The sequence below is a fragment of the Zosterops lateralis genome (assembly GCF_965231275.1).
Source record: "Zosterops lateralis genome assembly, chromosome: 21".
Lineage (NCBI taxonomy): Eukaryota > Metazoa > Chordata > Aves > Passeriformes > Zosteropidae > Zosterops > Zosterops lateralis.
The window spans coordinates 8,343,627-8,370,909 of record NC_139781.1 but is presented as its reverse complement, the minus strand read 5'-3'; the positions used below and the strand labels follow the sequence as shown (position 1 = coordinate 8,370,909).

The window sequence follows — 27,283 nt, the reverse complement described above, 5'->3', positions numbered from 1 at the left end:
AGCAGCAAAGCTCCAATTCGAGTCCCTGCACACCAGGGCTTTTGGGGCTTGTGCTGGGATACTTTCCCTTATCCAAGAGCTTTTATACTCTGGAACCTCCAGGATTCATCTCAAACATCCCCATTCTACTTTTACCTAATTACTCAATTAAACCCTTCACAGCTGGGTTTTAAACGGCTGTAAATTCCTTTTCATTGCACTTATGGAGAAACCAAAGCCCTTCTTAAGGCAGGGCTTAGTTTGTTACGAGTGTGACAACAGTATTAACTCTCCAATGAGGGCCAGACCGAGTCATAAGTGGAGCTGAGCTCCTTCCAAGGGTCAGAGATTATGGGAAACCCTCCCAGCCTGGTGGTGCTGGTGATTCCCCGGGTTCCTCACACCTACTTGAGTTTCCTGTCCCGGAACGCGGGAGTCCCTGGCACGATGGTTTTGATGAAGAAGGGTTGGTTTCCTTTGCTTTCCTCAAAGCCTCCCACGATGCTGAAGCCCCAACTTTCCAGGTTTCCTTTACTGAGGACAACATCTTGACAGAAGTGGAGGTAGCTGTGTGAAAAAACAGAGAAGTTATGAGGGAAAATTGCCTGACCAGGAGTTTATGTTTTCCCTCATGGAAAGCACAGCTATGAACAGCCTCATTTTCCTGGTTTTAGATTTGAGACACCTCTTTGTGAGGCATGTCAGAGGGTTAATTCTCAAATGGGATGATGGCAATCCTTTTATCTTTTCTGAATATTGGTTTAAGAGCTAAGAGGAAATCACCCAGCTCTAAAGAGATTTGGGACCTGCAAGACTCCTGAATAACTCTGAATTCTGCTAATGAACACCCACAGCACCAGTAACAAACCCGAATTAACAGTAAACAGCAGCTACACCCATGCAATTAATGAGAGTAGAGGGTTTTATCCCCTCTGTGCCCTGCAGTGGCACAAGGGAGGTGTTTCAGCATCACTGGAGCAGCAGCTGCGGGATCAGAGCAGGGATGGGCTTTGTGCAGGATCTGGGATGTGCAGATCCAATATTGGGCTCCTCGGTGAGAGCTCCAGGCTGTGGATGCCTCCAGCGGGATCTGTGAGCTCAGGGAGCTGGGGAATGCTGGATCAGAGCAGGGATGGGCTTTGTGCAGGATCTGGGATGTGCAGATCCCACATTGAGCTCCTCGGTGAGAGCTCCAGGCTGTGGGATCAGAGCAGGGATGGGCTTTGTGCAGGATCTGGGATGTGCAGATCCCACATTGAGCTCCAGGCTGTGGCTGCCTCCAGCGGGATCTGTGTGCTCAGGGAGCCGGGGAATGTGATGTGGATGGAGGTGCAGCAGCCGGTTACACACCCTGGCACCGGAGCTGTGAAACCACCGCTCATCATCACCCCGCTGAGCTATTCCAGCAGCTAAACTTTTCCTAATAAACGTTTTTGCCTCAAGGGCTTTGCTGGAGCGGTTTGCAGAGGAGTCTCAGATTTCAAAAGCTTTCCCAGTTAACTTCTCACCAGGAGAAAGATCCAATTATCTACTTTCAGACTGTAATTTACTTTTGTAGGAGTTTTTTCGCACATAAACACCAGGAGACCCAGCTCGAGTTTACTGATTCCTCCACGGTTTCCTTCCACAGGTACCACACGAGTGCAAAAACACAGCTCTGAGCCACGGCTGTGGCAGATTCTGCAAATAAACAGCCCCAAGAGCAACAGTGGCCAGGGCTGCGTCAGCACAGAACAGAAATGAAAACATCAGGCACGTTCTCCAGGAGCTGGAAAGGGCTGTTTGCTTGGAATCCCTTTTCCATATTAAAAAGGGCTTCTAGGAGGAGAAACTTTAATTTATTACGAGCAAAAAATGAGTGTGGGAAAAGAACTTGGAGATTTTAGGGAAGGTCGAGGTGCAGGTTTTATGGTGCCAAGCACGCTGCTGAGCTGGCACTTCCTGGGCCCTGCTGGAGGCTGGAGCTGCAGAGAGAAGGGAGGGACTGGGAAGAGTCAGACTGGAGACAGATAAAGCCCAGGGAAGAGGGCAGCAGGAAAAGTGCTTTTCCACCCCAAAGATTCTCCACAAGCCACACACTGCTCTGTGTTTTCAAGAGACAAAGGTTTTAGAGAGAAAAGATAAATCAATCTGTATTTTGTTTCTGGTACCTTTGGGATCCAGGGTGTATTGTATTTGAGATGGTATTTTGTCCTATCAGTGCCTGGTGTGGATTTCACATAATGCCAGGAAGAAAACCAAGTTTCTGTTTGACAGAAACAGAAATCACAGCTACAAGAAGCAAGGCCAGAATGAAGCACTGGGGGCTCAAGTGTTACAAAGATCAAATACACTTCCCCAGCTCTGAGCACTCGTTTCAGCTCACACCTTCCAGCATCAGGCCTGGGATCAAACTAGAAAGAAATACATTCCTCTAAAAAGAAAGGGATATTTCTGCTGGAGCAGAGGAATAACTGAGGGGGGAAAAGCTGAACAAACCCAAAATTGCACATGGAACTTGAGCTTTCAGCCTGCAGGACATTCCAGTGAGGCCAAAAGGAGCAGACCCCAGTGGAAAAGCTGGTGCTGGGTCCAGTTTGGGCACATTTCTGGGGATTTTCTGTCTCAGTGTGATGCACACAGGGCCTGCCAGGGCCACAGGGCCATGGACATTCCCTGCAGCGCTGGGGCTTTGGTGCTGAGCAAAGGAAACCCAGTTTGGGTGGGTCAGGAGCTCTCTGCACAGGAACCAAAGCACAGCAGGGGAGGGCACTGGGATCTCACCTCCCTGAGCCAGCCTGAAGTGCCAGAGGCACCCTGGACATCCCTGGGGACAAACACGGGTTCTGTGGGTGACCAGCCAGTGACAGTCTCACTGGGAAAAGGAAGCAGAGGAATTACAGCCCTTTCCAGTGCTGGGAACAGCAGGAAGATCCTGTCACATCCCAAAGTGGAAGAACCTCATTGTGTGCACCCCACCAACCCTCACAGCCAGAACTGCAGACACATTCCAAGGCCAGGATTGAGGCTGGAGGGAAAGGAAAGGAGCAGAAGAAAGAGCACCTGGAATCACTCCTCACTTCAGGAGTGAAATGAAGGGAGAACATCAATACCAGCAGCAAAGGGATTTCCAGCAATGCATTAATGGAGGTCATGTCAGGACACTCCTGAAATGAAGGCAGGAGATCCAGGAGCAGAGAGGACTCCAGTCCCTGCAGCAGAGTGTGGGAGTCAAGTCACCTGAGAGCCAGAAAAACTGGGAGAGGAGGAAAAGAAAAGCCCAGCCAGGTTTTATCTTGCTGTAGTTCAGTGCAGCAGCAGCACAAGAACAAGCACCAGGCAGCACCTGGGGGGTTGTGCCCAGGTTTGGGCTCTCCAGGGGCAGCTCAGGGCCAGCTCACTCCAGACCTGCCTGGAGCAGCCAGGCCAAGTCCTGGGGGAGCAGAGGGAGATGGGAGGAGGTGCTGGGCTCAGGCCAAGTGCAGGAGACACAGAAACTGCCTTTCCTTGGGCTGGTCTGTTGGGCATTCACAGGTTGCTCAGTAACACAACAGAGCCTTTGTCAGCAGCTCTTCTTTAGGTGTCTCAAGGAACAGGGCTGTGAATGATCCAGGCTCCCCACAGCAGGTTTGGCTTTGTGTTCCACCTGCAGATGCTCCTGCAGTCAGCTGGGATGACAACAGGCTCTGCCTTTCACAGTGTTTTGATGTAATTGTTAAAGGGAGGGAGCCAGAGGTTCACCTACCCAGGAAGGAGAGGGGAATTCAGGCTTCTCTTGGAACAGGTTAAAACCTGTGCTGCAAAGCTCTGCAGCAGGAAATCACAACTGTGCAGGATCATTTCTGCTTCGTGCTGAGGATGACACAGTTACAGCAGAAAGAATGTCTGCCCCTAAGTGAGATGATCAGATTAGAAACTCCCAGACAGCCCAGGTGTCTCTTGGCTTGTGTTAGGGGATGCAGAAAGAGCCACAGGAGATTTCAGTCAGTACTTTAGCAAGGAAGTCAATCTAACATTGACTATTTCTCTTTAAAAAAGGGGGTTTCAGGGCTCGTAAAGCATGGCTACTGTCCAACAGGAGTGTGGGAATGATGGGTCACTCCAGAAAAACAGTGGAAGTTCCCTGTGTACTCATTATTCCATGATCTCATTGGCAAAGGAGGCTTTCCACTGCCTTTCAGCTAAACGGGAATACCAGGAATGCTTCCAAGTTCATCAACAAAGTAATTAATTTCTACTGTTTGAGTGAAAGTCAACCCTGTAATTAACAACCATCCATCTAGTCCCTGACAAACATACCTGGGCAACCCAAGCCACGTTATCCAGAGGGGAGACCAGCTGAATCCCTGCTCCCTGATGTCCAGGGACGGCTCTGGGGAGTTCAGGCAGAGGATTTCCAAGGCTTTCAGTGTGACTGAGTGAGAAGCTGCATTGGATTTCAGTGCTGACACAGCCTCGTAGTAGTTGAGGTGAGTCAAATCGATGCCATTAATGCTCAGCAGTACATCCCCTGTAGATGAAACAGAACGGAATTATTACAGACCTCTGGAGCCCATTTCAGCCTCAGGGGTCATGGCTTCCCTGTTTCCAGCCTCTCTTTAGTGTCCAATCCAGCTCCCATTGAAAATACCCCACAGTTCCTAAAGGATAAAGGGTCTGAGAGCCTCCCTTACCTCTCTTGATCCTGCCATCCCTGAAGAGGCACCCAATGGGCTGCACACTTGTCACATAGATGGGGAGCTTGTTTTTGTTATCCCTTCCACCTCCAATCGTGATTCCCAAAGATTCCTTTGGCTCCTTTTTTATTGCAACTGTCTTCTCATGACTTACATATCCCTGAGGCAAATCCTGCAAAGCACAAAATGCAGCTTCATTAATGCACTGAACAGGAGGAGCTCAGCTCTGGAAGACAAAAACATTTGTTTCCTTCACCCAGAGCATTCCAGCAATGTTGCTGGAGGGCAAAGTCAGCTTCCCATGTCCTTGCTGTGGGTGGGAACACACAACAGCATTTCTAAAGTGAATCCTCAGTGCTGTCCTAATGATCCCAAATCCATTTGCTGTAGGGAGATGCTCTCTCTGAGGGGAATTTTGCAATTTTGCACTGAGGAACAAGCTATGAGCTCATCTCAAGGCTGCTCATGCCAAGCAGTGAAGCTCTCCCTGATTGAACGTTTAGGCTGCAGTGAAGGCACACATTAGAGCCCAGGCTGTACAACAGGGTGTAAATGCTACTCAGGGATTTAAATGCAGGAACCACACTCCAGCCATGCAGGACAGCAACTCCCTGAGCTCCTCCAGGGCCACTGAAACACCACCCTGAGCAGCTGCAGCAGGTTTGTCACTCAGCTGAGAGTTCTATACACAGATTTTCTCCCTGGGTTCAGCACTCTGGGGATTGTCCTCTTGACCCTGCTGTTTGTGGTGCCCCACAAAGGGGTGGCAGAGCCAGACCCACACTGCAGTCACAGTGTGATCCAGGCTTTCCACAGCAGGGCTGGCTTTATGTTCCCCACTGGGGATTCTTCTCCTGGACCATGAAGGCCTCTGGCTCCACACCAGCTCAACTGGGTGTCACTGCAACACCCTCAGCGTGTGGGGCTTGATGGATCTCAAGAACCAAATCCCAAACAAATCTCACAGATGGCAAATTTCTCATTGACTTTTCCACACAACAAAACTCTGCATCAACACTGAAGAAATTTTGTGTGACCTTTTTTTCTTAAAATCATGTTTCCCTATAGATGACAGAGTGTTTCTTCAGTACCAAAAGCCCCAAAGCTGCCCAATGCATCCCCTAAACCAGGAACCAGCAGCACCTTGGCCTCATTTCCCAGCCCCACCTTCTGGTAGTTGGATTTTCTCCTGTAGTGGTTGTGGTCTGGCCGCCTGCGGTGGGGCACTGGGCTGCCCCCGTTGCTGCTGCTGCTGCTGCTGCTGCTGTTGGAGGTGCTGCCATCCTCCATGGGCTCCCCCAGCTGCACCCCAGGCTGCCTCAGGATCACAAAGTTCACCCTGGATTCCGTGGTCTGCCCAGAGAAACAACAAGTAGGAATTAAAAAGAGAGAAGGATGGGTTGGAAATGAAGGACTCATTGCCCTGGGGAGGGAGAAGGGTTGGCATCATTTCCTGTTCTCCAACAGGTCCTCAAGTGTGATGCAAAGTCTTTTGTGATGAGCCAGGGGATGTGATTGGGAAAAAAGGGAATGAGCAAAGGTGAGTCAGAAGGAACAGGAGTAGGGACAGGCTTCACTCTTCACTCGTGCCTCCCTCCCCCACAAATGCCAGACAAGAGAAGGTGGAAAGGGATGATTAATTCCTGCACTTCAATACAACCAACCAAAACAGCACCTTGTGTTGTGCTACAGAATGAACAGAGCTGGAGCCCTGGCTGCTCCACACACCACGACAAGCCCTGGATGCTTTTATTGCAGGGGAAGTTGTTAAAGCTCCTTCCCTCCCAGCTTTGTCCATCTATTGTTCACCACCTCCCGTCCATTTTTTCCCCAGAGCACCTCTGGTTAAACACTTCCCCAGCTGCATGTCTGGCCTTGGCAGGGCTGCAGGGGAAGTGCTCCCATTGTTCCTGCTGCTCTCCTTGGGTTTGTTCCTTCACATCACCTGACAGAACCTCATTGGGAAGGGCTCACTGGGGGAAGGAAATGCAGTTGCTGCTCTCACTCCTTGCCACAGGATCCTGCTTCCCTGGTGCCAGAGTGAATTCCCTGGCCTTGCAAGAGGGACTCTTTAATTTACACTTAAATAAAGATCTCAATTAGCCCTCACAGGAACAGATCATGTTTGGAAAACTGCTGCAGTTTTACACAAATATCACTTCCAACACCTGAACCTCAAGAAGCCAGTTCTGAGATTTTGGTTGCTGGTTCCAGTGGGATCAAAAGAGTTCCTCATATGGGAGCTGTGTGTGCACATTGCAACAGGAATGCAGCAGCACTTGTGGGATGCAAACAAATTCTAAGAGGCCACGGAGCGGAAGCACGTCATGAAAAAGGACCTCAGAGCTGGAACTCTGCTCTGTCTCCCATGGCACTGCACTCCTCTGATAACTGTGGAGAGAACTCTCCCTCCTGCTGACCTCACATCCTCTCTGGGATATAAACAGAATGGGATGAGGTGCATTGTGTCAGGATCTGTAGATAAAAACACAAACTGGAGCCACTCGCCTGGGGAGATAAAGAATTTAAACTGATCTATGTGATATCTGCACATGCAGCAAATCCTTAATCCTTTAACTAGAACTCATTGCCCACTCCTTCAACCAAAACATCTGGCATGCTGCAACAGGAGCACATTCCACAGGGAAAGACCACCCCATTTAGTACCTTGGAATGTTTTTAGGTTGTTTTCCAATCTCTTTTACAAATACAGGTAAAATGGGGAGAAAGGGCTTTAAATGAGTCCAGAGGGATCTGTTCTGTGCTGCCAGCCCACCCCATCTCCTTCAGTGTGACTGCTGGAAGCACAAGAGGCTGCCCTGATCCCTCCCTGTCTGCATGAGGCTGCAAACACCACACAGCAGTGCAATCTCCTCAGATGAACCCCTGCTCCATGAGCCACTGCCTCCCCTCAGACCTGTCAGGGATGACTCACCACAGATTCCCAGTTTTGGTGTTTATCATCATTTGGAAGGAGTGCTTCCCACACATCCAGAGGGGAATCACTTTCCATGAGAGAGATTTGGGGGAATGCAGCTCGCCCTGGTGTGTTTTTAGCCCTGGCTCAGAACAGGAGCCCTGCCATTCACAGCCATTTCCACACAGCTGGAAAATGTCCACATCTGGACTCACCTGGATTATCTGGGCAGCAGCCTCAGGAGTTCCTTGCCTCAAATCCTGCCCATTTATTGACAGGACTCTGTCATTCCGACTCAGCTTCCCATTCTTGGCTGCCAAGCCTCCCTCTAGGAGATCCAGAATAAAAATCCCTGCCTCATCAGTCTTCCTGATCAGTTTGATTCCCAGGGGCTCAGAGCGGTCTCTCTTCACCAAGGTGACGTGGATCACTTCCCTGTTGGTGGAGCTGGGATCCTGCTGGGAACTCCTGCTGGAAAAGCCCTTCTCCTGCAGGACCAGGAGGTGGAGAACAGGCCCTGGGTGGCGCAGGAAGGAGACAGCCTGGCAGTGAGTCACGCTGCTGATGTTGACGCCATTCACCTACAAAGACAAACAAAGCACTCACTAATCAGAGCCCACATTAATTAGGCGCTGTCCACAGTGTGGGGCACAGGCTGGAGCAGGATGGAAAACTCCCTGTGCAACCTCTGACTCTGATGCACATCAGGGAGTAAAGTTTTCTAAAAAAGAACGAAGAGACCTGAGGGAATTAGACTGTAATTGGTGAATAACTGAGGACAGGGACAAGACAGGGCAACTAACAAATCTAAAAATGTTTAGTCATTCTTTCCATGCCATGGAAATGCAGATCTGCTTTTCCTTTATTTCCAGCATTCAGGAGAGACTTGGAGAAGACCAAATCTCCACTTTTGAGTGGTCTACAAACTTCTGGAATCATCCATCTAATTATGCTTTTACCAGGATGACTCAGAAAGGAACGTTTTGCTTTGTCTGTTGTCATATAAGATTCTGTGCAGTATTTTAGGATGTTAATAGGGCTCCTAAGTGTGAGGCCTGCCCTGTTTGCTGAGATTAAGACATGGACAACCCATCTGGATAAAACAGGAGTCACTCCATTGGTCTGTCTGCCTGAGAAACCAACTCAGAGATCCCATCAGCTGCCAGCCCTTCCTGATGCCCAATCCTGTGGGATAATGAGGATTTACAGCTTGGCAGATGATTGGGCAGCCATGGCTGGAGGTGCTAACAGTTGTCACTGTGTGTACAAGGTGTCACCTCAGTCACCCAGGGCCACACAGCCCTGCCAGTGTGGGCAGTGCCCTGGCTCTGGGTCATTTAATCACATTTTGGAGCTGCCAGTCAGCAGCTCTCACCCTGGACCTGCCCATGGAGAATATGCAGCTTAAGCAACACAGTGGAAAGAGCAATTATGAGACTTCTTAAGTAGAGCAGAGAAATGGGGCTGCTGTGTGAAATCTGTCAGGCAGGAACCTTTCACTTTAACCAAAACGACCTAAATTTCAAAAAGCTGTCAAAACATACGAGAGAAATATGAGTCTGGCTGGAAGGAATGCCAAAAGTGTTCCTGAGCCCCAGCAGACACAACGCTGCTGACACAGAGGTCTGATCAAGTGCTCTAAAACCTTCAGCTGCAGAGATTTTCCAGTTTTTCCAGGCACTCTCCTCCCTCAGTCAAGGGAAGCAATGGGGCTCCCAGGGGGGTTCCCTACCTCAAGGATGTGGTCTCCAGGAGCAATTCTTCCATCAGCAGCAATCACAGAGTCCCTCAGCACCTCCTGCACAACGATGTTGCCCAGGGGGGTGTCCTTACCCCCAACTATCCTCATCCCCAGCTCCTCCTCCGGATCTTCCCGGTGGATTTCGATGGTGGTGGTTTCAGCCACAAGGCTGGTTCTCTGAGGAAGCTCTGGTTGTGGAAATGGAAGAGAAAAAGCAACATATTAAGAGAATTTTCCTTTTTACAGCACCCCAAGATTCAAACCCCTGGCAGGCTGTGTTCAGTGTAGCATCTGGTGGGAAAGCAGCTATCAGGAGACCTAAGGTCACATACAAAGCTTAAAGCACCTCTCTTTCTTTAGAATTGTTCCAGAATTTTTCCCATTGGTGAATTCAGACTCCTTATTGGTGTTGTTTGGGGTTTATGAAAAGGCATTCAGTATGGTTTGGCTATATTTAGAGATTTATTTTTCTCCTGTGACAGCTGGCCTCCTAGAAGCACGCACACAACAAATTCCAGTTTCCATGATGCCCATGAGGGAAAGGGACTACCCAGCTGTAATTACTGCTCTGCAACTTCCTTCCTCTAATTTCCTTTGCTCCCCTTTTCCCATCCCCCCTGTAAAACAGGGAGGAATGTTTTGGCTGTCCCACAGCATACTGGAGATGAGGCAACGCTGCACTTTGGAGATGAAAGTTGTTGTTATCAAGCACAGGGACACTCAGCACTGCCTGGCAGGGTGGAAGGCAGGTGTCACACCAGGGATGCAAAACCTGCTCCAGGTGTGTTTTGGGAAAAAGCCAACAGGGAACTGAACTGACCTGTGAGTTACCTCTGTCCCAGGCACAGGGGGTGGAAGCTGAGCCTAACTTTGAGACGAGGCACTGAGGTTTCCACGCTGCTGCCTCCTACCAAGCTGCTGCTACACTGAAGTGGAGATGGTGATTTGATCTGCAAGGCTTCCAGAGCTGCCTGTTAATCCAAAACCTAACTTATGCTAGAAAAACACCAGGAGGGAGGGACTGACCACTCCAGGAAACTGATTGTGTATTTAACTTTCCTAACGAGATTAAAAATAATCCACAACACTTCCTAGTTACTAATTATCTGGCTTCTACAAGGGCTTTAAGTGATCCATGTTCACATTGACAGGGACTGCCTTTGTTTCTCTGCAGAATATGGAAAATACTCACTGCAATCTCATAAAGGTTCTCCAAATGGTTCTGGACAGTTTTGTGCTTGTGAGCAGACTCTGCCATGAATGCATCTCCCTTCTGCACAAGGAAGAGATGCCTCTGGCTGAGTAGCATTAAAGATGTCTGTCAGTGCTCAGGACACTTAAAAATTGATTTTTCTGAGATAATTGCCTCATGTGTGTATTATCAAAGGTAAAGACATAGTTCCATTGTGTACCAAACTCTCACCTTCTTCAGTCTCCTCAAAAGCTGGATTTACCAGCCCAGGCTCTGCAGTCCCCAGTGACACCACGGCAGCTCCAGAGCTTTCTGCCACAAGTGAGGAGCCTCCACTCGGAACCTCTGGATCCTTGGGTGTGTTTGTCTCCCCCCTGGCAGGAGGATCCTCCTTCCCTCTGGAAATGGAATTCTTTTTCCTCTGGAGTTCAGATTTGTATTTCTTAAACCCAGGACACCTGGAGAGAGATTGGCAGGGACTGTCAGTGACTGTCTCTGCCCAGACAGGTGTCCCAGCACACGAAAGCTCTGACAAACCTGTGGGAAAAGCTGGTTCCAGATCTCACCAGTGCAGTGCTGATAAAACTGATTCTCCTTTGACCTTCAGTTGCTACTTATACAAGTATCAGCTTAAGTGCAGGCTTGTTATTTCACTTTGCATTTGAAATTAATAAGCAAATTATTTGAAAAAAGAAGAACGTAATAGAAACAGGAGTCTGCCTCCCTTGCTAAATATTTACCTGGCAAACACTCCATGAAGAAAAGAATCCTTCTTAAATATAAACAAATACTGAGCTCTGACGTTGTAGAGATCACTGTGAACTGGACCTTGATGCAAAGAAAGTGGCTCAGGTTTCAAGCTCAGCCTTGAATTAGGCTTTGTTTTAACACAGCAGCTACACACAAGAGCAGCAAGGGAGGATTGGGCATTTTCTGTTGTGGAATGAGACCCAGCCCTGGACCTGGTGCACTCCCAGTCCATGCAGGTGACGGCTCTACCTGAGTAGGAACAATTTAATTCCTAATCCCACTGAGTGCTCCCCACAAAGATCCCAGAACTGGGATGTGACTGTACACACAAAATGTGCCCTGGATGCAGGTACATCACAGCATTAATGGGTGAGGAAGAACAGCTCTTTTATCACAAGTATTTATAAGAAAGGTGACAGGTGGGGAGGTGATAAATGTAAAAATATCACTTTCAGAGTCACTTTTCAAATTAAACTGAACTATTTACACTCTGGCTAAAGAAATCTCATCCCGGTATTACTTCCTCTGGTTTATTCCTACTCATTTATTCTGCAAGCAGTAAAATAACCTTGAACTTAATGACAGAACAATCCACTTGTGCATGTCCCTCTTAAGACATCAAAACACAAATTCAGTTTGCAAATGGCAGGGAAATCCCCCAAGAAAACAAGTTACTATGTGCTTCTTATTTCCTTAAATCTTCTCCTATCAGTTAATCTCACTTAAACACCCAAATCCCAGGGAAAATTTCTCATCTGTTTTTTTTTTTTTTCTCCCTATTTTTCAGTCTGACTGTGCCCACAGCTCAGGTGAAGTAGACTCCAATCTCAGAATACTCTGTCCCCAAGAAAGATACAAACAAACTGTGGAATATATAAAGAATGATACAGTTTCCAGGCAGGTCTCTAATGTAAACATTTGAGGAGCCTCCCTGGCTGCCCTGTGTGTAACTCCTGTGCCAGAGATTGCCAGTGACAGGAGTTTACTGATAGCAGGGCAGATCTGCAGAGCAGAGGAAGGCCCAGCCCTGGTGTGAGCCAGCCCTGCAGCCTGGAACTAATAGCCAGGACAAAGGGCTGCCTCATAAAAAAGGAGATTATAAATTTTCTCTGAGGGGAAAGGGGCACCCAAGCACCTTCCATCCCTTCCCCTGGTTTTAACACGAGCTCTCAGCTTGTGGAGACTGAAAAAAAGCAAAAACCACAAGGGCACATCCTTGGCTGGAGCTGCAAAGGCATCCTAAGTGAACCTGTCCCTTGGCTGGCTTATTTTTAAAATATGTCATTGCCACAACAAACTACGACACAGCTGAGTGAAACAAGGCTGTGGCATTTCTCATTGCTGACAAACACCCCCTGCCAAGGAAGCTCAGTTCCACCTGCAGCAGGGCTTGCACTTAGTTCCCTTCCCTGCAAATCATTAACCAGGCAGGAACAAGGGTTCTCCATGCAAGAGCTCTGTCACCTGCACTCCTTTTAAAGTGACAACCTGCAGTGAAGCACCAAAAGGTCTCCCTTCCTCTACACAAGTGGAACAGAAAAAAAAAATCATAGTAATTTTTATTTGCTTCCCTTTCTCAGCAAAAGAATGAGAAGAGATAATGGAATTATAAGTAGGTGATTCAGCAAGTGCATAATGTGCAGCTTGGAGAGACTTGCACTATTTGAATCAAAGACTTATGTATTGCAAATCTTAATTGGACCAATTAAACTGGCAGCACTGCACAATCCCTTGCTTTCAGAGCCTTGACTTTGTGCCTTTCTTCTCTGCACAAGGGAAACAAGAACAAGCTTGTTTTTAACAACTCCAGAGCTGGTGCCCCAGTACCCACAAATGTCTGGGTATTTGACAGGTTTGGTGTGTGCAGATGATGTGAAGGTGAGCAGCTCTTCTCCATAAGAAACTTCTCCTCCAGAGCACACACACAATTATTCTGTCCTCACCCACCCACCTCTGGTGTCCCACCTCACCCCAGAGCTCAGGAGCTGCTCTGATGGTTCTGACAGCAGCCACAACAGGACAGGAAAAGGAAAGCACCTGTTCTGCAGGTGAGCCTCCAGCTCACAGCGCTGCATGCTCTGCTGGCACTCAGCCTTGAAGGGACACAGCACAACCAGCTTGTCCAGCAGGTTCCTCACCAGCAGGCTGGACTTGTGGCACTGCTGGAAGGAGAGCTTCTTGCGATCCATGGGACAGAAGCTGTACTCCTGCATGAAGTTCTCCAGGCACTTGAAACAGTACGTGTGCCCACAGGGCGTGTCCATGGGCTGCAGCAGGGGCTGCAGGCAGATGTGGCAGATCAGCTCGTCGTCCACCTCGTCCTGGAAGTTGTAGAGGTGATTGTCCAGCAAGGGGTGGGCCTGGCCACACTCGCAGCACAGCTCGGGGGCGTGGGACGGGTGTTCCTCGGTGACGGGGTCGGCCATGGCAGCGCCAGCGAGGAGATCGTCACACACCTCTGGGGAAAGGGACACACAGACATTTCCAGCCAAATAAAAATGAAACTGTTCTCCTGCCTGGAGCTTCCTTCCCCAGACTCTGCACCCCCACAGGGCTCTTCCTTCCAGGGATTAGAGGGTGCCAGGACCTCACTCAGCACAAGGTTTGACCACTGAGCCCTAAACTTCACACACACACCAGAGACAGACCAAATAAACCCTGCCCAACACAGGGACTAAGAAAGCTGAGAAAAAAAACTGCCTGTTGTTGAGGGAGAACAACCCAGAGAAGGAAGGGAAAGGAAAGATACACAAGACAGTGATTTTTAAACTTCCTCTGGCTTTCCAGATTGCACCAAATCTCTTAAAGGCAATGAAAATCAGCTTTTCAGTGTGGTGAAAAGCCAATTTGGGGAATTCTGGCTGTTGGGATTTTTGTTTTGTTTTTTTTTGGGGAGGTAGGGAGGATGAGGCAAAAGAAGAGGAAGAAATTTCAAAAGAAACTTAAATCTAAACCACATTTCCTTCCTTTTCAAGCCCACTCCCTTCAAAAAAATTTGTTTTAACAAACAATGCATTGTTCCCCACTCACCCATGCCTAAGTTCCCCCATGGAAAAAAAATTCCTATAAAAAGACTAAAGCTTCCTAAGTGGAAAAAACGTAAAGAAGAATCCACATCATTTGTTATTAAGGTTAGAGAGAGAATTAGGCCTCAGCTCCTTTCAGGGAGAGCAGGATAAGGGATAAACTGAGTCCTTGTAGCTTCTGCTCTGATTTTAACAGAAATGTCTTCAGTCACATCCATTTTGAATCTTGCCTGTTGTAATTAAATATAAAATTCACTTGAGTTTCCTAGCAGATTACAGGCACAGGGATGGCTGCAGGGAGGATTTTTTTTTTAACCTGGCAGTTATTTTAATGAAGTAGGAAATGTGGTATTAAAGGAAGTAAATGACATTAAAGGGGGGGATGGTGTTTGTGGTGATGTTTTGAGGAGTTTGTGATTGGTGGGGTTTTTTCAAGTAAAGAATCCCAGACTCTGAAAACAAAAAAAAAAAAATTGCAAAACTCTGATGAAATTTCTGACAGATGATGTGGAAAATACCTGAAAACAATGACTTTATCTGGAACAGGTAAAAGCCCAAGCAAGAGGGAACACTGGTCTGCACCAGTGCCTGGAGGACACAGCTGGCACACAGCAGAACCCAGGAGGAGGGGAGACAAGAACAATAAGACAACAGGAACGGCAAGAAAAAATTAGTCATGGGTTTCTAATAAAAATCATACATCACTCCAATTAATTGCCAAGGTAAGTCAGCTATTTAATTAAAGGGAGAACGTATCACCAATGGAATCAGCCAATTTTTACCCAGCCATAGGAACTTGTTCACTTCAAAAGATTAAAACATCACTGTCACGGCTCCAGGTGGCTACAACAGGAGTTATTTGCTCCTCTCTGTGCTGCTGCAGTGCCAAGAAAGCATCTTCCCCTTGAGGGAGGCACTGGGTGAACATCCCTGGCTCTTCTGTTTGTATTCCCTCCTTAACTCCTGCCTGGCTGACTCAGTTCCCCCCAAAACAAAGCACAGCACCCATGGAAATGAAAGATGTGTCCATGCCCTCCTCTCTGAGAAATCCCCCTCCTGTTTGGTGATTTCCTCCACCTAAAACAGGCAGCCCTTGTGTTTGCCTCACTGGCCTTTTTGCCAGCTTTCAACTGATCCTGAACGATCTTACAGGTGCAAAAAGAAACATTTCAACATCAGACCATCCCTTAACGTCTCCTACCAATCCTAATCAATCAGCTCAGCAGCAGCAGTTAATGAAACAAAGAGCTTCCAAGGCAAACATCACCAATCAGAAATACTTGTGCTTCGGGTTGGACTATTTGCATAAAACTTTGGCAGGTGATGAAACAAATCCACTTTCTCAGCAAAAACAAACCTCACTGTAATTTTGCTGATAAACTGCTTTTATTGAGGGGAGGGGGTTCAGATTATTTACCAAATTCATTTTCTGCTCTGTGTTTAAAGGCTACACAAGATGAATCCCCCATTGATGAGCAATTTCTGAGTAATAACTTTGTGGAAGATAAAAATGTCACCACAATTTTGCTGCTCCGAGCTGATCTGCTGCGTCTCACTTCTAGACTCTTGAAAAACAATGGGTGAAGATTCCATTTAAAGGTGCCCAGGTGAATTTTCCTTTTCCACCACTTCAGTAAGGAGAACACTCCTGGCAGACAGCAGGGAACCCAAGGCTGACACCTCAGTGATGAAAGCCAGCCCAGAGCCTTGGGCAAGGCAGGGCTGAGTGAGCAGCACAGCACAGGGAGGGCAGCAGGCTCAAACAAGCCTCCCTCGCTCAGGGACTCGGGCAAAGCAGAGCTTCTGCGAGGGGAGAATTGCTAAAATCTCATCCAGCACAGATGTTGCTGCAGCCCAACAAGGCACAGTTGACAGTGTTGAAGTGTCTAGAAAATCTCTGTTTCATCATAACAGGCTCCCCTCAGCTTCAATGAGCCACTCTCAAAATTCAGTCCACAGGATTCCAGCTTTGGAGAGGAGGTTTGATACAAATTCAATAATTTGCAATCCAGTCTCAGTTCCTCGTTTTAACCTCCAAAGGCCAGGCCAACACAATCAACTCTTCCATCCTTGTGTTGCTTTTTTTGTTCCATCACTCCTCACTCTCCAGCTTCCTTCCAGCAAAGGGTGGCACCTTCCCTGCTCCTGCCTTTCTCCAAAGTACTGGAATCTCTCTGTGGCTTTTCACTCAGTAGTGAGGGAATCACAACATCAGGATCCAGTTACTACACATTAACTACATGAAATCGTTAAAGCCTGACATGTACATGTGCTGCTCTAATGGACTCTGCTGTTCTAAAAGGGGAATACAAGAAATGCCACTGAAGTCAGAATTATTTAGAGAATAACACACCCCACCCCTATGGGTAACAAAGAATTGAAGGAAATAGACCAGCAGAAATATCCTTATATTTCCTAATTTCTTATTCCATAAGGATTTCTTTGGGATCACCTTTATCTTTACTGTATTAAAAAAATAAATAAATAAAAAATCAGAATATCACTGTTGCATTTTTTTTTTTTTAAGTAGGATTCCTGGTACTGTAACACTGACTCAAAGACTAGACTTTTTTTTTTTTTTTTTTTTTTAAGATGACTTATCAGGTAGTCTAATCTGTATTCCTGCCAAAGCAAGACTATTCCTGACAATATTAGCACATTGCCTATTCTTGTCTCAGCTCTGCCAGGGCTCAGAGCCTCAGATCTGCCCCCCCTGGACATCTATAACACTGTTAATAGCTCTGCCAGGGGTCTGCCAAAAACCACACCAGCACCATCCCTGGTGGGCAAACTGCTCATTCCCTGCTCAGCAGCCCAGACTTGGAAACAGAACTGATGACTCACTTCTACAGCTTGCAGAAAAAAAAAAAAAAAAAAAAAAAAAAAAAAAAAAAAAAAAAGAGAGCACCTTTTAAAAAAAGTGTGATTATCTAAGACATCTTCCCAAGCCTGCGCTGTGACTGAGCAGGAGCTGTGTCTGTGCTATCCCAGAGCAGCATTCCAGCTCATCACCAGCAGCCCCAAACACAGCCCTAAATGCTTTTAGGGTATTTCACTGTGTCACTGTTAGTGTGGAGCACAAATTAAAGTTCCTCTCAATCCGGGTCTGTCTGCTCAACACAACTCCAGTATTTGGTACAAGTGAATTTTGGCCTTAATGTAATACCCGAATTTCATTTCTTTGCTGCTGTTCTCATTTAAAAACTGAGAAATTACATCACCAGAAGCTAAAACAGACCCAGGGAGGCTCCAGCTCCTGGGAATTTAACACTTTGTGATGGCTCTGAAGAGGATCTCAAAAGGAAACTCCCGGGGAAAAAGAACAACCCAAACTAAAGAGAATAAAATCGAGCCTGCTTCTATTAACTAACTGATTTCTAAAACCACAAATCTGGTGAGTAAGCAGAGCACATTCCATATTGCAAAACACATATTGCAGCCAGTCTGCAGCAAGGACACAAAACAGAAGTGCAAAATTCTTCCTGAAGGATATGGGCGACTAGAGAATGTCTCACACAGCTGAAGTGAAAAAATAATTTTTAAAAAAAATCATCAAATAATTGGTTCTCTATTAAAAAAAAAAAAAAAAAAAAAAAAAAAGTTGTACTGTGGGAAATATTTTAGGAATGCCATGGTTTATGCTTTTGGGCAGCTGTAGGGTAGCACTAATGTGGTGATATAGAAATATTGGGCTGAAAATCCAAATAAAAGCTGGTTTGGGGACTGCGGGGCACGTGCCCCACATCTCCTGCTATGTAACACTTCACTGCAATAATTATGTCAGTTATTATATTTATAACAACATTTCCCTGGGAGACTGGAATTGCAACATTCCAACTAAAGGCTAAACAATTAATTAATTTTTTGGGGGGGTGGACAAAACAAGCCAGCACAGTCTGGATGAAGATGGCTGAGGGCACTGAGCAAACCTAAAAGCAAATTCCAGATGGATTCTGATGGAGAAAACCCAATCCTCTAGAAATAAAACAGGGGAAAAAGAGACAGAGATTTTCCTCGAATTTTCACTCAGTTAAGAAGTTCTGTGTTTCACAGAATGGCATTTTATTTTCCATTCCAGAGACAGAGAAATGCATTGAAAACATGTTCTGTAACAGGGTTTTTGTTTTTTTTTTTTTTTTTTTTTTTTTCTGAATTTCCTCACTGCTGTGAAGAAAGGTTCATGACATGACACAGGTTTTATAGGACAGGCAGCACAGCCCTGACTGAACACTTCCAGTGTTACCACAGCATTTCACAACCATCCCTGAACTGTCCTTAGTTTACACCAGTGGCACAGAAAAGTGTTGAAATAGCAGAAGGTTTTTATAAACAATATTGAAAGAGGTCAATTTTACAAAAAAAACCACAACACCAAAACCAAGAATGGTTTCAGGTGTTGATACAATCTCCTGTTATCTTTATTATTTTCTGATATGGCTCTAGATCAGGCCACTGAATGTAAAAATCTTCTGGAAATGGTGCATTTATACAGCTAAATAAGAAACAATCCCTTCACTAATTGAGCTTGCCTTGAAGCCACAGGATTTCTAATGAGCCACCTCCAGGAGAAACTGCTCAGCACTTGTGTGAACATTTTAACTCAGAAACTCTAAATCAAAGCTGCTTTACTGTAATCAATATCAAGAAAAATGGAAATTTAAATTTCCATTGTCTCATCATTTTTTATCCCCATTCTTTAACCATAAATGTGAAAATAAGTTGTATTTAACTCCCTGGTGTTTCTGTGCTCGTAAACAATTTGGTATTTTATCTGCCTCAGCTTTTGGGCAAGTATCTGTTTTCTCCACCAGAAAACAGAAAGCCAATTGTATTTTCATTAATTATAATCAGAATCATTATCCTGTTAGACCAGAAAAGGGTTATTATCCCAGGAAACCCTATCCTGAGAGATGAGCTAAAAGGCTTGAGAAGAACAGGACAATCTCAAGGAGTTTTCTGCTGAGCAACTTCTGCAGGATCAGCTCTGCAGCACTGATGGATTTCCATTTTTAACATAACTCACTACCAGACAGATTTATAAAACTTTCACAAAAAATCTTCCAGACTTTTATAAAAATCCTGTCTGGTTAATATATCTGAAAGTTCAAGACAAGGAAAGATCTGTAATACTCAGTTTAAAAATCTTGCTAGCAATCAACAACTTAAATTGCAAGCATTTTTAATTTGAGGAGAATGAAAACTTAAGGAGTTCGTACTTATAATTTATTTCTCTCGCTGCCATATGCTCAGAACATTTGCTTCTCTCTCAGTTAATGATTGCACAGAACAGTAACTGTCTCAGAGGAGGCAGAGTGTTAAAGTATCAGGGCTAAACAAATGTAATCTCAACAATTAATCCCAGTTCTTTCTGCAGAGCAGGAGGTTCTGCTGTTACCATTCTGTTCATATTATCAGGACACCAAGAACCAATAAATTTCCTCTCCTCCCTTCTTAAGGAATTAAACTTCCCACCTCCACCCTTCTTCGAAAGGGGATCCAACAGTGACTATTTTAACACAGTGCTCAGAAAAATTAAAATGGATGCATTAAATGCCATCAAATTCAAGACAAGAGCTGCAGAAAAAGTTGTTTAATTGATGTATTTCTTCCTGCTTTCTCACCTTTGCAAGATGCTTCCACTACATCCACCCTCCTTTCTGCAGCACATTCCACACAAACATGCAAGTTGCTCATTCTGTGCTCACAGGAATTCTTTAATCACTTAAAACAATTTGCTTCTTAGCAGAATTTGACCCAAATATTCCTATGGAAGTTCTACCACCACAGGTGTGGATTGCCTTTATTCTTTTTTCTGTTGTGTCTGTAATCATCTCTCTCCAGGAAATTAAATACTCCCACCTCCACCCTCACCTACATTTTCAATTTGGCAGCTATCTGCAACTCTATCCCTAAAAATCAGTTTGATGTTTGTGGGAGAAGCTTTCTACAGAGAAAGATGGAACCCAGTGCTATTATTTAATGATTTAATCAGTAATTAATAACCAAAGCTTCTCCTGCAACTCAAACAAAAAGCCCAAGACCAAACAAAGAGGGATTAGGAGATGTGATGTTAAGATTTGGGTTCATCTGAATATCTGGGAGCACAGTCACTTTCCAAAGAGCTGCATTTGCCTCTGGGAACACGAGGTAAATAAAGATCGAGTGTCTAAAGGCTATAAATGAGTATCAGATGCTGTAACCTCACCACTGTCTGTGTGCCTACCTCCAAATTCCTTCTTTATACAGAGAGAGATGAAAGCAAAGCTGCACACCGCTGTCCATTTGTGATCTGGATTTGTCACACAGGTCAGAGCCAGGCAATGCTTTCCCAGCAATTCCAAAGGATACAGGAGACTGTGCACTGTATTTTATATAACTGGATGTTTTATGTTGTTTGAATATCCTCACCAGGGTGGTCACATCAGAGATATTTAAAAGTAACGTGAGAAGGGAGGAGGCGGGAAGAGAGAGACTCTTGCTTTTGGGAAACAAAAGGTATTTCTGTAGCTCTAAGCCCTGCTGCCTTGTGAGAAACTCCTACAGAGCTTTAATCTTTATCACATTCTATCAAAGTGCTACGTTAAAATTAATTTCAGTTAAAAGAAAACAATCTTGGCTACTCTCAGCCTTAAGCATGAAATAACTCATTTTCTAAGTTAGTTAAAAAACACAAACAAGGAACTCTTGTTTTCTACAAAACTTTACCACGAGCAATCCAGCAGCATGAAAGCAGTTTTGCACCTGGAGATGAAACATTTCCTATCAACAGTCACAGTTTCTAACATCAGAAACACCAGATTAGGGCTTTGCTGCAGGATAAAGAGGCAGAAAACTCTTCATTACCTGCTCCAAGTCTCAGTTTCAGTAGCACGATTTTTCTTAATGGTGCTCTGTTTAAAGTTAAAAGAGTTTGGCATTTGGAAAAATGAACCTCCACAAAATGAACATAAGGCAGGATGGCTGAGAGTCATTTCAGAGGGACCAGCACATTTCTCCTGGTGGCTTTTGTGTCCCAACAGCTCCTGTGCCCGATGCCACGGGTGACAGCAGGGTGACAGCAGGGTGACAGCAGGACACATTACCCTGCTCAGACTTCCTTCCACGGGCTAAGAGGGCTTTTTATGCAAAGCACTTTCCAGCCCGAGCTTGTTCACACTAACTAAAAAAGCTGAATTAAGAGCTAATTAAGTCTGTAATTCCCCTTTACATTCCATCTCACCCTCAGATAGTAGCAAAGGGGAAAGAAAGAAAAAAAAAAAACAAGTTACCTTCATTTAAACAAAACTGAAACCTTCTCAAACTGTGGCTCCCCAGGGCAGCTGCAGCTGAGTTTGAAGTGAATTTAAACTCTGCCAGTGCCCCTGGGTAGGCAGAGCTGCTGCAACCACCAGTAGTTGAAATGCCCTTCACCACAGGTGACAGCTCCTAAGTAAACCATGAAACAGCAGAAGTCAAACCAATAAAAAAAATAAAAGCCTCTGGATTAAGATTAACTTCCCCTAGAGACAGATATAACAGTAATTTATCTCATTTTTAGAAGATTTGAGATATATTCTGCTGTTTGAGAGAGACATCTGTGTTATGGTTCATGAGTTTGCACAGTTGCACATGGAACTGAAGGTGCCCTTTCATCCAGTTCCATCCAGCCTCTCCTGGTGTATCTTCCTGACTTCAAACAACCCTCGCAGCTGGGGGAAACAAAACTGCAAAATGCATTTTGTTTTGAGATGTTGTTTCTTTCCTTTCAAACCTTATCCCGATTTAAGGCTGGTACCAGCAGCAGGACTCTAAACCCCATTGTTATCTTGCCGCGCGGGGCACATATTTGCAATGTGAGTGAATTGATAATTATATTTCCCCTTGTTCTAAAAATAATTTTAAAATGGGAGCGGCTGCCTCATCGGCTAAAGGAGTTGAAGCGACAGAGCAAAGTCCTTGAGCTGTTCCCAAATCAGTGCAACAACCACATTCCTCCTGAGGCGGCCGTGAACGACCTGAGCTGTGGGGAGGGACTGGGCAGGAATCTCCTTTATCTGGTGTTTTCACCCCCAGGTGTTGCTCTCACAGGGAACTGATTTTTAGCCTAAAGGCTGAAAGTCCCAGGAGAGCAATTATGTTTTATTTTTATGTATCCTCCTCGAAATAATCGCGCGGCAATTTTTTGTTCCCCATCAGTTGTGATGGTGCACAAGAGGAAATCCTCAGCTCTCGGTTCCCAGGGCAGGGACTGCTGCCGGTGTTTATTTGCTGTGTAGAGATCTGCAACAGCATTTATTAGGTGAGAAGAATTTCTCTGTTATCAACCTCCCACCCTTAGATAAGTGTGAGAACTTTACAAATAGCCCATGATTTACTGGGCTTTCAGCAACGGCCACACTGATGTCACAGGTGAGTCCCTTGAACCCTCAGGGAAAGTTTTAACTCCTTTTTAATTGTCAGAAAATCAGCTTTCAAAGAGACCCTGCTCCAGCTGTTTACGAAAATTGCAAGATTTAAGGTACAGGCAAAGAGTAGGCAAAGTCAGACAACACTTTTTAAAAAATACATAATCCCTTCTCTAGTGCTTCCCTTCCAGAATATTCCAAATAAGGAACACTGCAGTCTCCAAACAAAATTTGCACTTAGGGGATCACTATATAAATATATATATTAATTTATTTATTTTAAGTCTTTGCCTGTAAGCAGCTGATTGCCTCTCCAAATTTGTCCAGCTTTATTCCATTTCCCCTCCTTCCAGCCTTAAGTGCTTTTTCCTGGACCAGCACGTTAATTCCCACTGCTCATTTATCTAAATCCCCTCTAACCCTTTAGATGGCTTGTGAGATACCAACTCATGGGCAATTTCTTATCTGAAAAATCAGAAAAACTGCCAGATATTTTCAAACTCCATTCCTGTCAAGAAATTTCTAAGCCAAGGGCAAGTTTTATGTGCTATAAATCAGGGAGCATAAACTGATGAAGGATTGTCAAATGCAATTCCTACCAACTGTATGAACAGCACCACTAAAGTAAACTGAGAAGGAAAAGCCAAACAAGAGGGTTTTGTATTAAACCAGCAAAACATATTCAGGCCTGTGAGTAAGGCAACAGCTGCAACTCCTCTGGGGAGATCCACACGAGCAGAATGAAATGATGCAGCTTCATTTTCAAAAGTGAAATCAGCAGAGCTGCTGCAGCAGGAAGTTTTTATTTTAATGCAGAAAATAAGATATATATGGCAGTGCAAGGAGAAGAGAAATTACAGCAGGGAGGGTTTTGTGAGCTACAGGTATTTTATTATGCAGTGATGTTAATTATTTTAGGTATAGAAGTCTCAGACTCTACAATCCCATAAATGTGTAAATTCTTTTATTAACCACATTTGGGGAAGTACTGCACTACCATAGCTTACAAACCCGTTAATTAAAATTTCTAGGAGTTACTGGAATTGCCATTCAGGGAGCACTGAGTTTATCCAAAATCAATCTCAACCTCTTTCACCAGGTATCTTCAAACCTCAGAGGTTTTTTTTGGAGATCATGTAGCTGCCAGGCCCCTTCTGGAGCTGTTTTTTCCACCTTTTTGAGCCCTCAATCCCCAGACCATATGGTTGGGTTGGTTTCTTAACTCTTGCTCACCTCCCTCAGTAATTGTTTGATTAAAAACTTGAAATTTTTAATTCAACAGATGTTCCTTTTTACTGTACACCACAGATCCTCCTCTCCTGTTCATCCCATGGGGTTTGTGCCAGTGTATCACCGTTATTTAAATGAATCCCATCTGCCCCCAGCTTGCATGCTTAGGCAGAGTGAAGGTGTGGATTTCCAGCACAGCTGAGTTTTCCAGCTGGGGAGCCCCCAGAGAAGGTTGGCCTCCTGTTTATCATTTCCCTGCTCCATCCCCAGCCATATGACCCCTTTGTTTTGCCCTCCACAAGCACTGGTGCTCTTCTGACTCCATAAACTGGTCCAGAGAGCAAATCCCTTTTGGGGGGGAGGGAATAAACATTCCCACTGCCTTAGGCCCTTTCAGCAAGCAGACGCACTACATCTGCTGAGGGAAATCGTGAAAGGCCCGCTTGGAGTGTGCAACTTGAGAGAAAGAAGTTTTGTTTTGAAGGAGCCATGTGTGCAATCTGCCCTCTCTTTGCTGGAGAGCCGCCAGCAGAGCTCCGGCGGCGTCAAGGACAAACGTCAGCGCCGTCCCTCAAAGGCACAGTACAGCTCTGGTGCTGCTGCAGGAGAGCCCAGCTCTCCACAACACCCAAACCTTGTGCTGCTTCAGTCCCCTGGGAGTTAAAGACAACTCTGGGGTTCTGTGACAGTGACAGAAATTTCTCTTATCCTCCCCCTTTATCCCAATTATCCCCCCCTGTGTCCCTGATGAGACACAGACCTCCCCTACAACTTATATCTGCACTCCAGCTGGAATTGTTTTTCCTCAGGAAACTTTATGTTCTGGTCCTTCTGCCTTGGCTAAAAAGCTGGAGTAGAAGTTTAAATGTGACACTTTTTCGGCTTGGTAAGCACTCGTTTTGAATTTCTTACTTTCCCGAGGTAAAGTAGGTCCCAAAAACTGCTCAAAGGAGTTGAAAGTGTTGTTTAAAGCAAACTGAGCCTGCAGTGCCACCGAAAGGGGCAGTCCCGCTGTCCCTGCCACCTCCTGCTGCACTGGCATCAGCCGGCTGCTCCTCCTCCATCAGACCGCTCTCCTCCTGGCATTATCCTGGAGATAACAAGTGCACCCAGCCAAGCAGAGCAGGATCGCCCCTTCAGCAGCACACAGCCTCACCCCGCTTTACATCCCTCATAAAAAAAAACCTTCTTATACAAAAATCTTTCCAGATAGATGGTTACTATTTGTGTTCAACTAAGCCTTATCATCATCACCTGTACTTCTTACTTTTAAAGTATTCCCAAAAGCTCCACATCCTCACCTTGCTTGTTTATCTCAACTTCTATTTATAAGCTTTTTTCCCTCCTTGCATTAATTACCAGCAAACTCGCCGACTTCGCCGCTCTCCGTCAACCCAGCAAAAAACATTTTTGCCCCGCTGCCTTCCTGCGAGCCCCAGAAGCAGAAAATCACTGAGTTTGGTGGGTACGAGCTGGTGAGGAGTTAAACTCCGGGGCCGGCAGCCTTCACCTGCACTGCCCGTGTCACTGATAAGGGACATTGGCCGCGGTCACGGCCCACAGCGCTCCGTGGGGACAACGGGGAGCCTCGGGGAGCCCCGAGCTCAGCCCCTGGGGACCCTCAGGGACCCCGGAAACCCTCAGGGACCCCCCATTTCCTCAAGGGACCCCGTGAACCCTCAGGGATCCCGCGAAACCCTTAAGAGATTCCCCATCCCTTCAGCCCCAGTGGGACCCTCCAAGGTTCTCCGGTGCTCAGCTCCGGCGGGACCCTCAGGGACCCCCCCATTCCCTCAGGGACCCCCATATCCTCTCAGGGGACCCCCTATCCCCTCAGGGACCCCGTGAACCCCATAAGGGATTCCCCATCCCTTCAGCCCCGCTGGGACCCCTCAAGGTTCTCCGGTGCTCAGCTCCGATAAGACCCCCCGAGCTCAGCCCGGCGGGACCCTCAGGGGACCCCGCAAACCCTCAAGGACCCCCGTATTCTCTCAGGGGACCCCCCATCCCCTCAGGGACCCCCGTATCCTCTCAGCCCCGCGGGACCCCGCGAACCCCATAAGGGATTCCCCATCCCTTCAGCCCCGCTGGGACCCCTCAAGGCATTCCGGCGCTCAGCTCCGATGAGACCCCCGAGCTCATCCCCCGAGCGCCCCAGGGAAGCTCAGCCCGCTGGGAGCCCCGCACCTCCTCAGTCCCTGCAGGACCCTCCTCACCGCTCCCCGCTCACCTGCGGCCGCCGGGGCCGGGAAAGGGCTCGCTCGCCCCCGGGACGGGCAGGGAAGAGGCGCTGGAAGCCCAGCGGCAACCCCGGCCTGCGACCAGCGGCGAGCGCGGCGCCTCCACCAAGTTTCCGGGCGGGGAAGAAAGTCGAAACCTACGTGAGAGGAGGAGCAGGAGGCAGCGCAGCCGCCCAGGTGTCACTCGCCCGCCCGCCCGGCACGGCTCAGCCCGGCCCGGCCCTCCCCTCACCGCCTCCGCCTCCTCCGCCGCCGCCTCCCCGGGCCGCGCGTCCCCGGCGGCCTTGGCCCGCCCCGCCACGGGAGACACGGGGCTGGGGCACGGGCAGCCCGGGCCTCCAATGCCTGCTGCCCTCGGGGCGACCCCCTGGCCTTGGGGCATGTCCTGGGCTCGCCGCTGCCCTCGGGGCATCCCCCTGCCCTGGGGGCACATCCCGGGCCTCCAACGCCCGCTGCCCTCAGGGCATCCCCCTGGCCTCGGGGCGTCCCCTCTGGCCTCGGGGGATGTCCTGGGCTCCTGCTCCCCGCTCCCCTCAGGGCATCCCCACTCCCCTCGGGGCACATCCCGGGCCTCCGCCGCCCGCTGCCCTCAGGGGAGCCCCGCTGGCCTCGGGGCATGTGTGGCCCTCCGGCTTCCCACTGCCCTCAGGGCATCCCTGATGCCCTCGGGGCACATCCTGGCTTCGGGGCACGTCCTGGCCCCCTGGCTCCCCGCTCCCCTCAGGGCATTCCCGATGGCCTCGGGACACGTTCTGAGCTCTGGCTTCCCGCTGCCCTCAGGGCATCCCCATGGCCTCGGGGCATGTTCTGGCCCCCTCGGCTCCCCACTGCCCTCAGGGCATCCCCATGGCCTCAGCGCGATTCCCCCTCAGGTAGTCCTGCTCCCCTCAGAGCACTCCTCTTTCCCTCCGAGCATCCCGGCTCCCTTTGGGGCATCCCTCTGCCCTCAGGGCAATCCTCATCCCCTCGGGGCATCCCTGCTTCTTCCCTCAGGTCAATTTCCCTTCCTTTCGTGGGAATTCCCACACAGCCCTCGGGAAAATCCCACACAGCCCTTGGGGCGATTCCTGCTGCCCTCACGGGAATCCTGCTGCCCTCAGGGACATCCCTGCTCCCTTCAGAGCAATGCTGCTCCCCTCAGGTCCTTTCCAGTCCTCCTCAGGGGCAAT

At 47.4% G+C, this 27,283-nt stretch overlaps 1 protein-coding gene across 2 annotated transcripts in view; it reads right to left on the bottom strand.

Annotated features, from left to right (window-relative positions):
• LOC310917875 (ligand of Numb protein X 2-like) overlaps positions 1 to 26,240 on the bottom strand; it is a 28,616-nt gene extending 2,376 nt beyond the window's left edge. The window contains exons 1-9 of one of the 2 annotated variants that reach the window (XM_083876478.1): positions 26,105 to 26,240; positions 13,272 to 13,692; positions 10,716 to 10,942; positions 9,284 to 9,480; positions 7,767 to 8,132; positions 5,802 to 5,987; positions 4,632 to 4,806; positions 4,258 to 4,468; positions 388 to 546 (exon numbers count right to left, since the gene is read on the bottom strand). In XM_083876478.1, the coding sequence (XP_083732604.1) occupies positions 388 to 546; positions 4,258 to 4,468; positions 4,632 to 4,806; positions 5,802 to 5,987; positions 7,767 to 8,132; positions 9,284 to 9,480; positions 10,716 to 10,942; positions 13,272 to 13,660 (1,910 nt within the window). In that variant the 5' untranslated portion in view covers positions 13,661 to 13,692; positions 26,105 to 26,240. Of the gene's footprint in view, positions 1 to 387; positions 547 to 4,257; positions 4,469 to 4,631; positions 4,807 to 5,801; positions 5,988 to 7,766; positions 8,133 to 9,283; positions 9,481 to 10,715; positions 10,943 to 13,271; positions 13,693 to 21,528; positions 21,712 to 26,104 lie in introns of those variants that run through there. The other variant, XM_083876477.1, reaches the window with a different exon arrangement.
• Between the last annotated feature and the right edge of the window lie 1,043 nt (positions 26,241 to 27,283).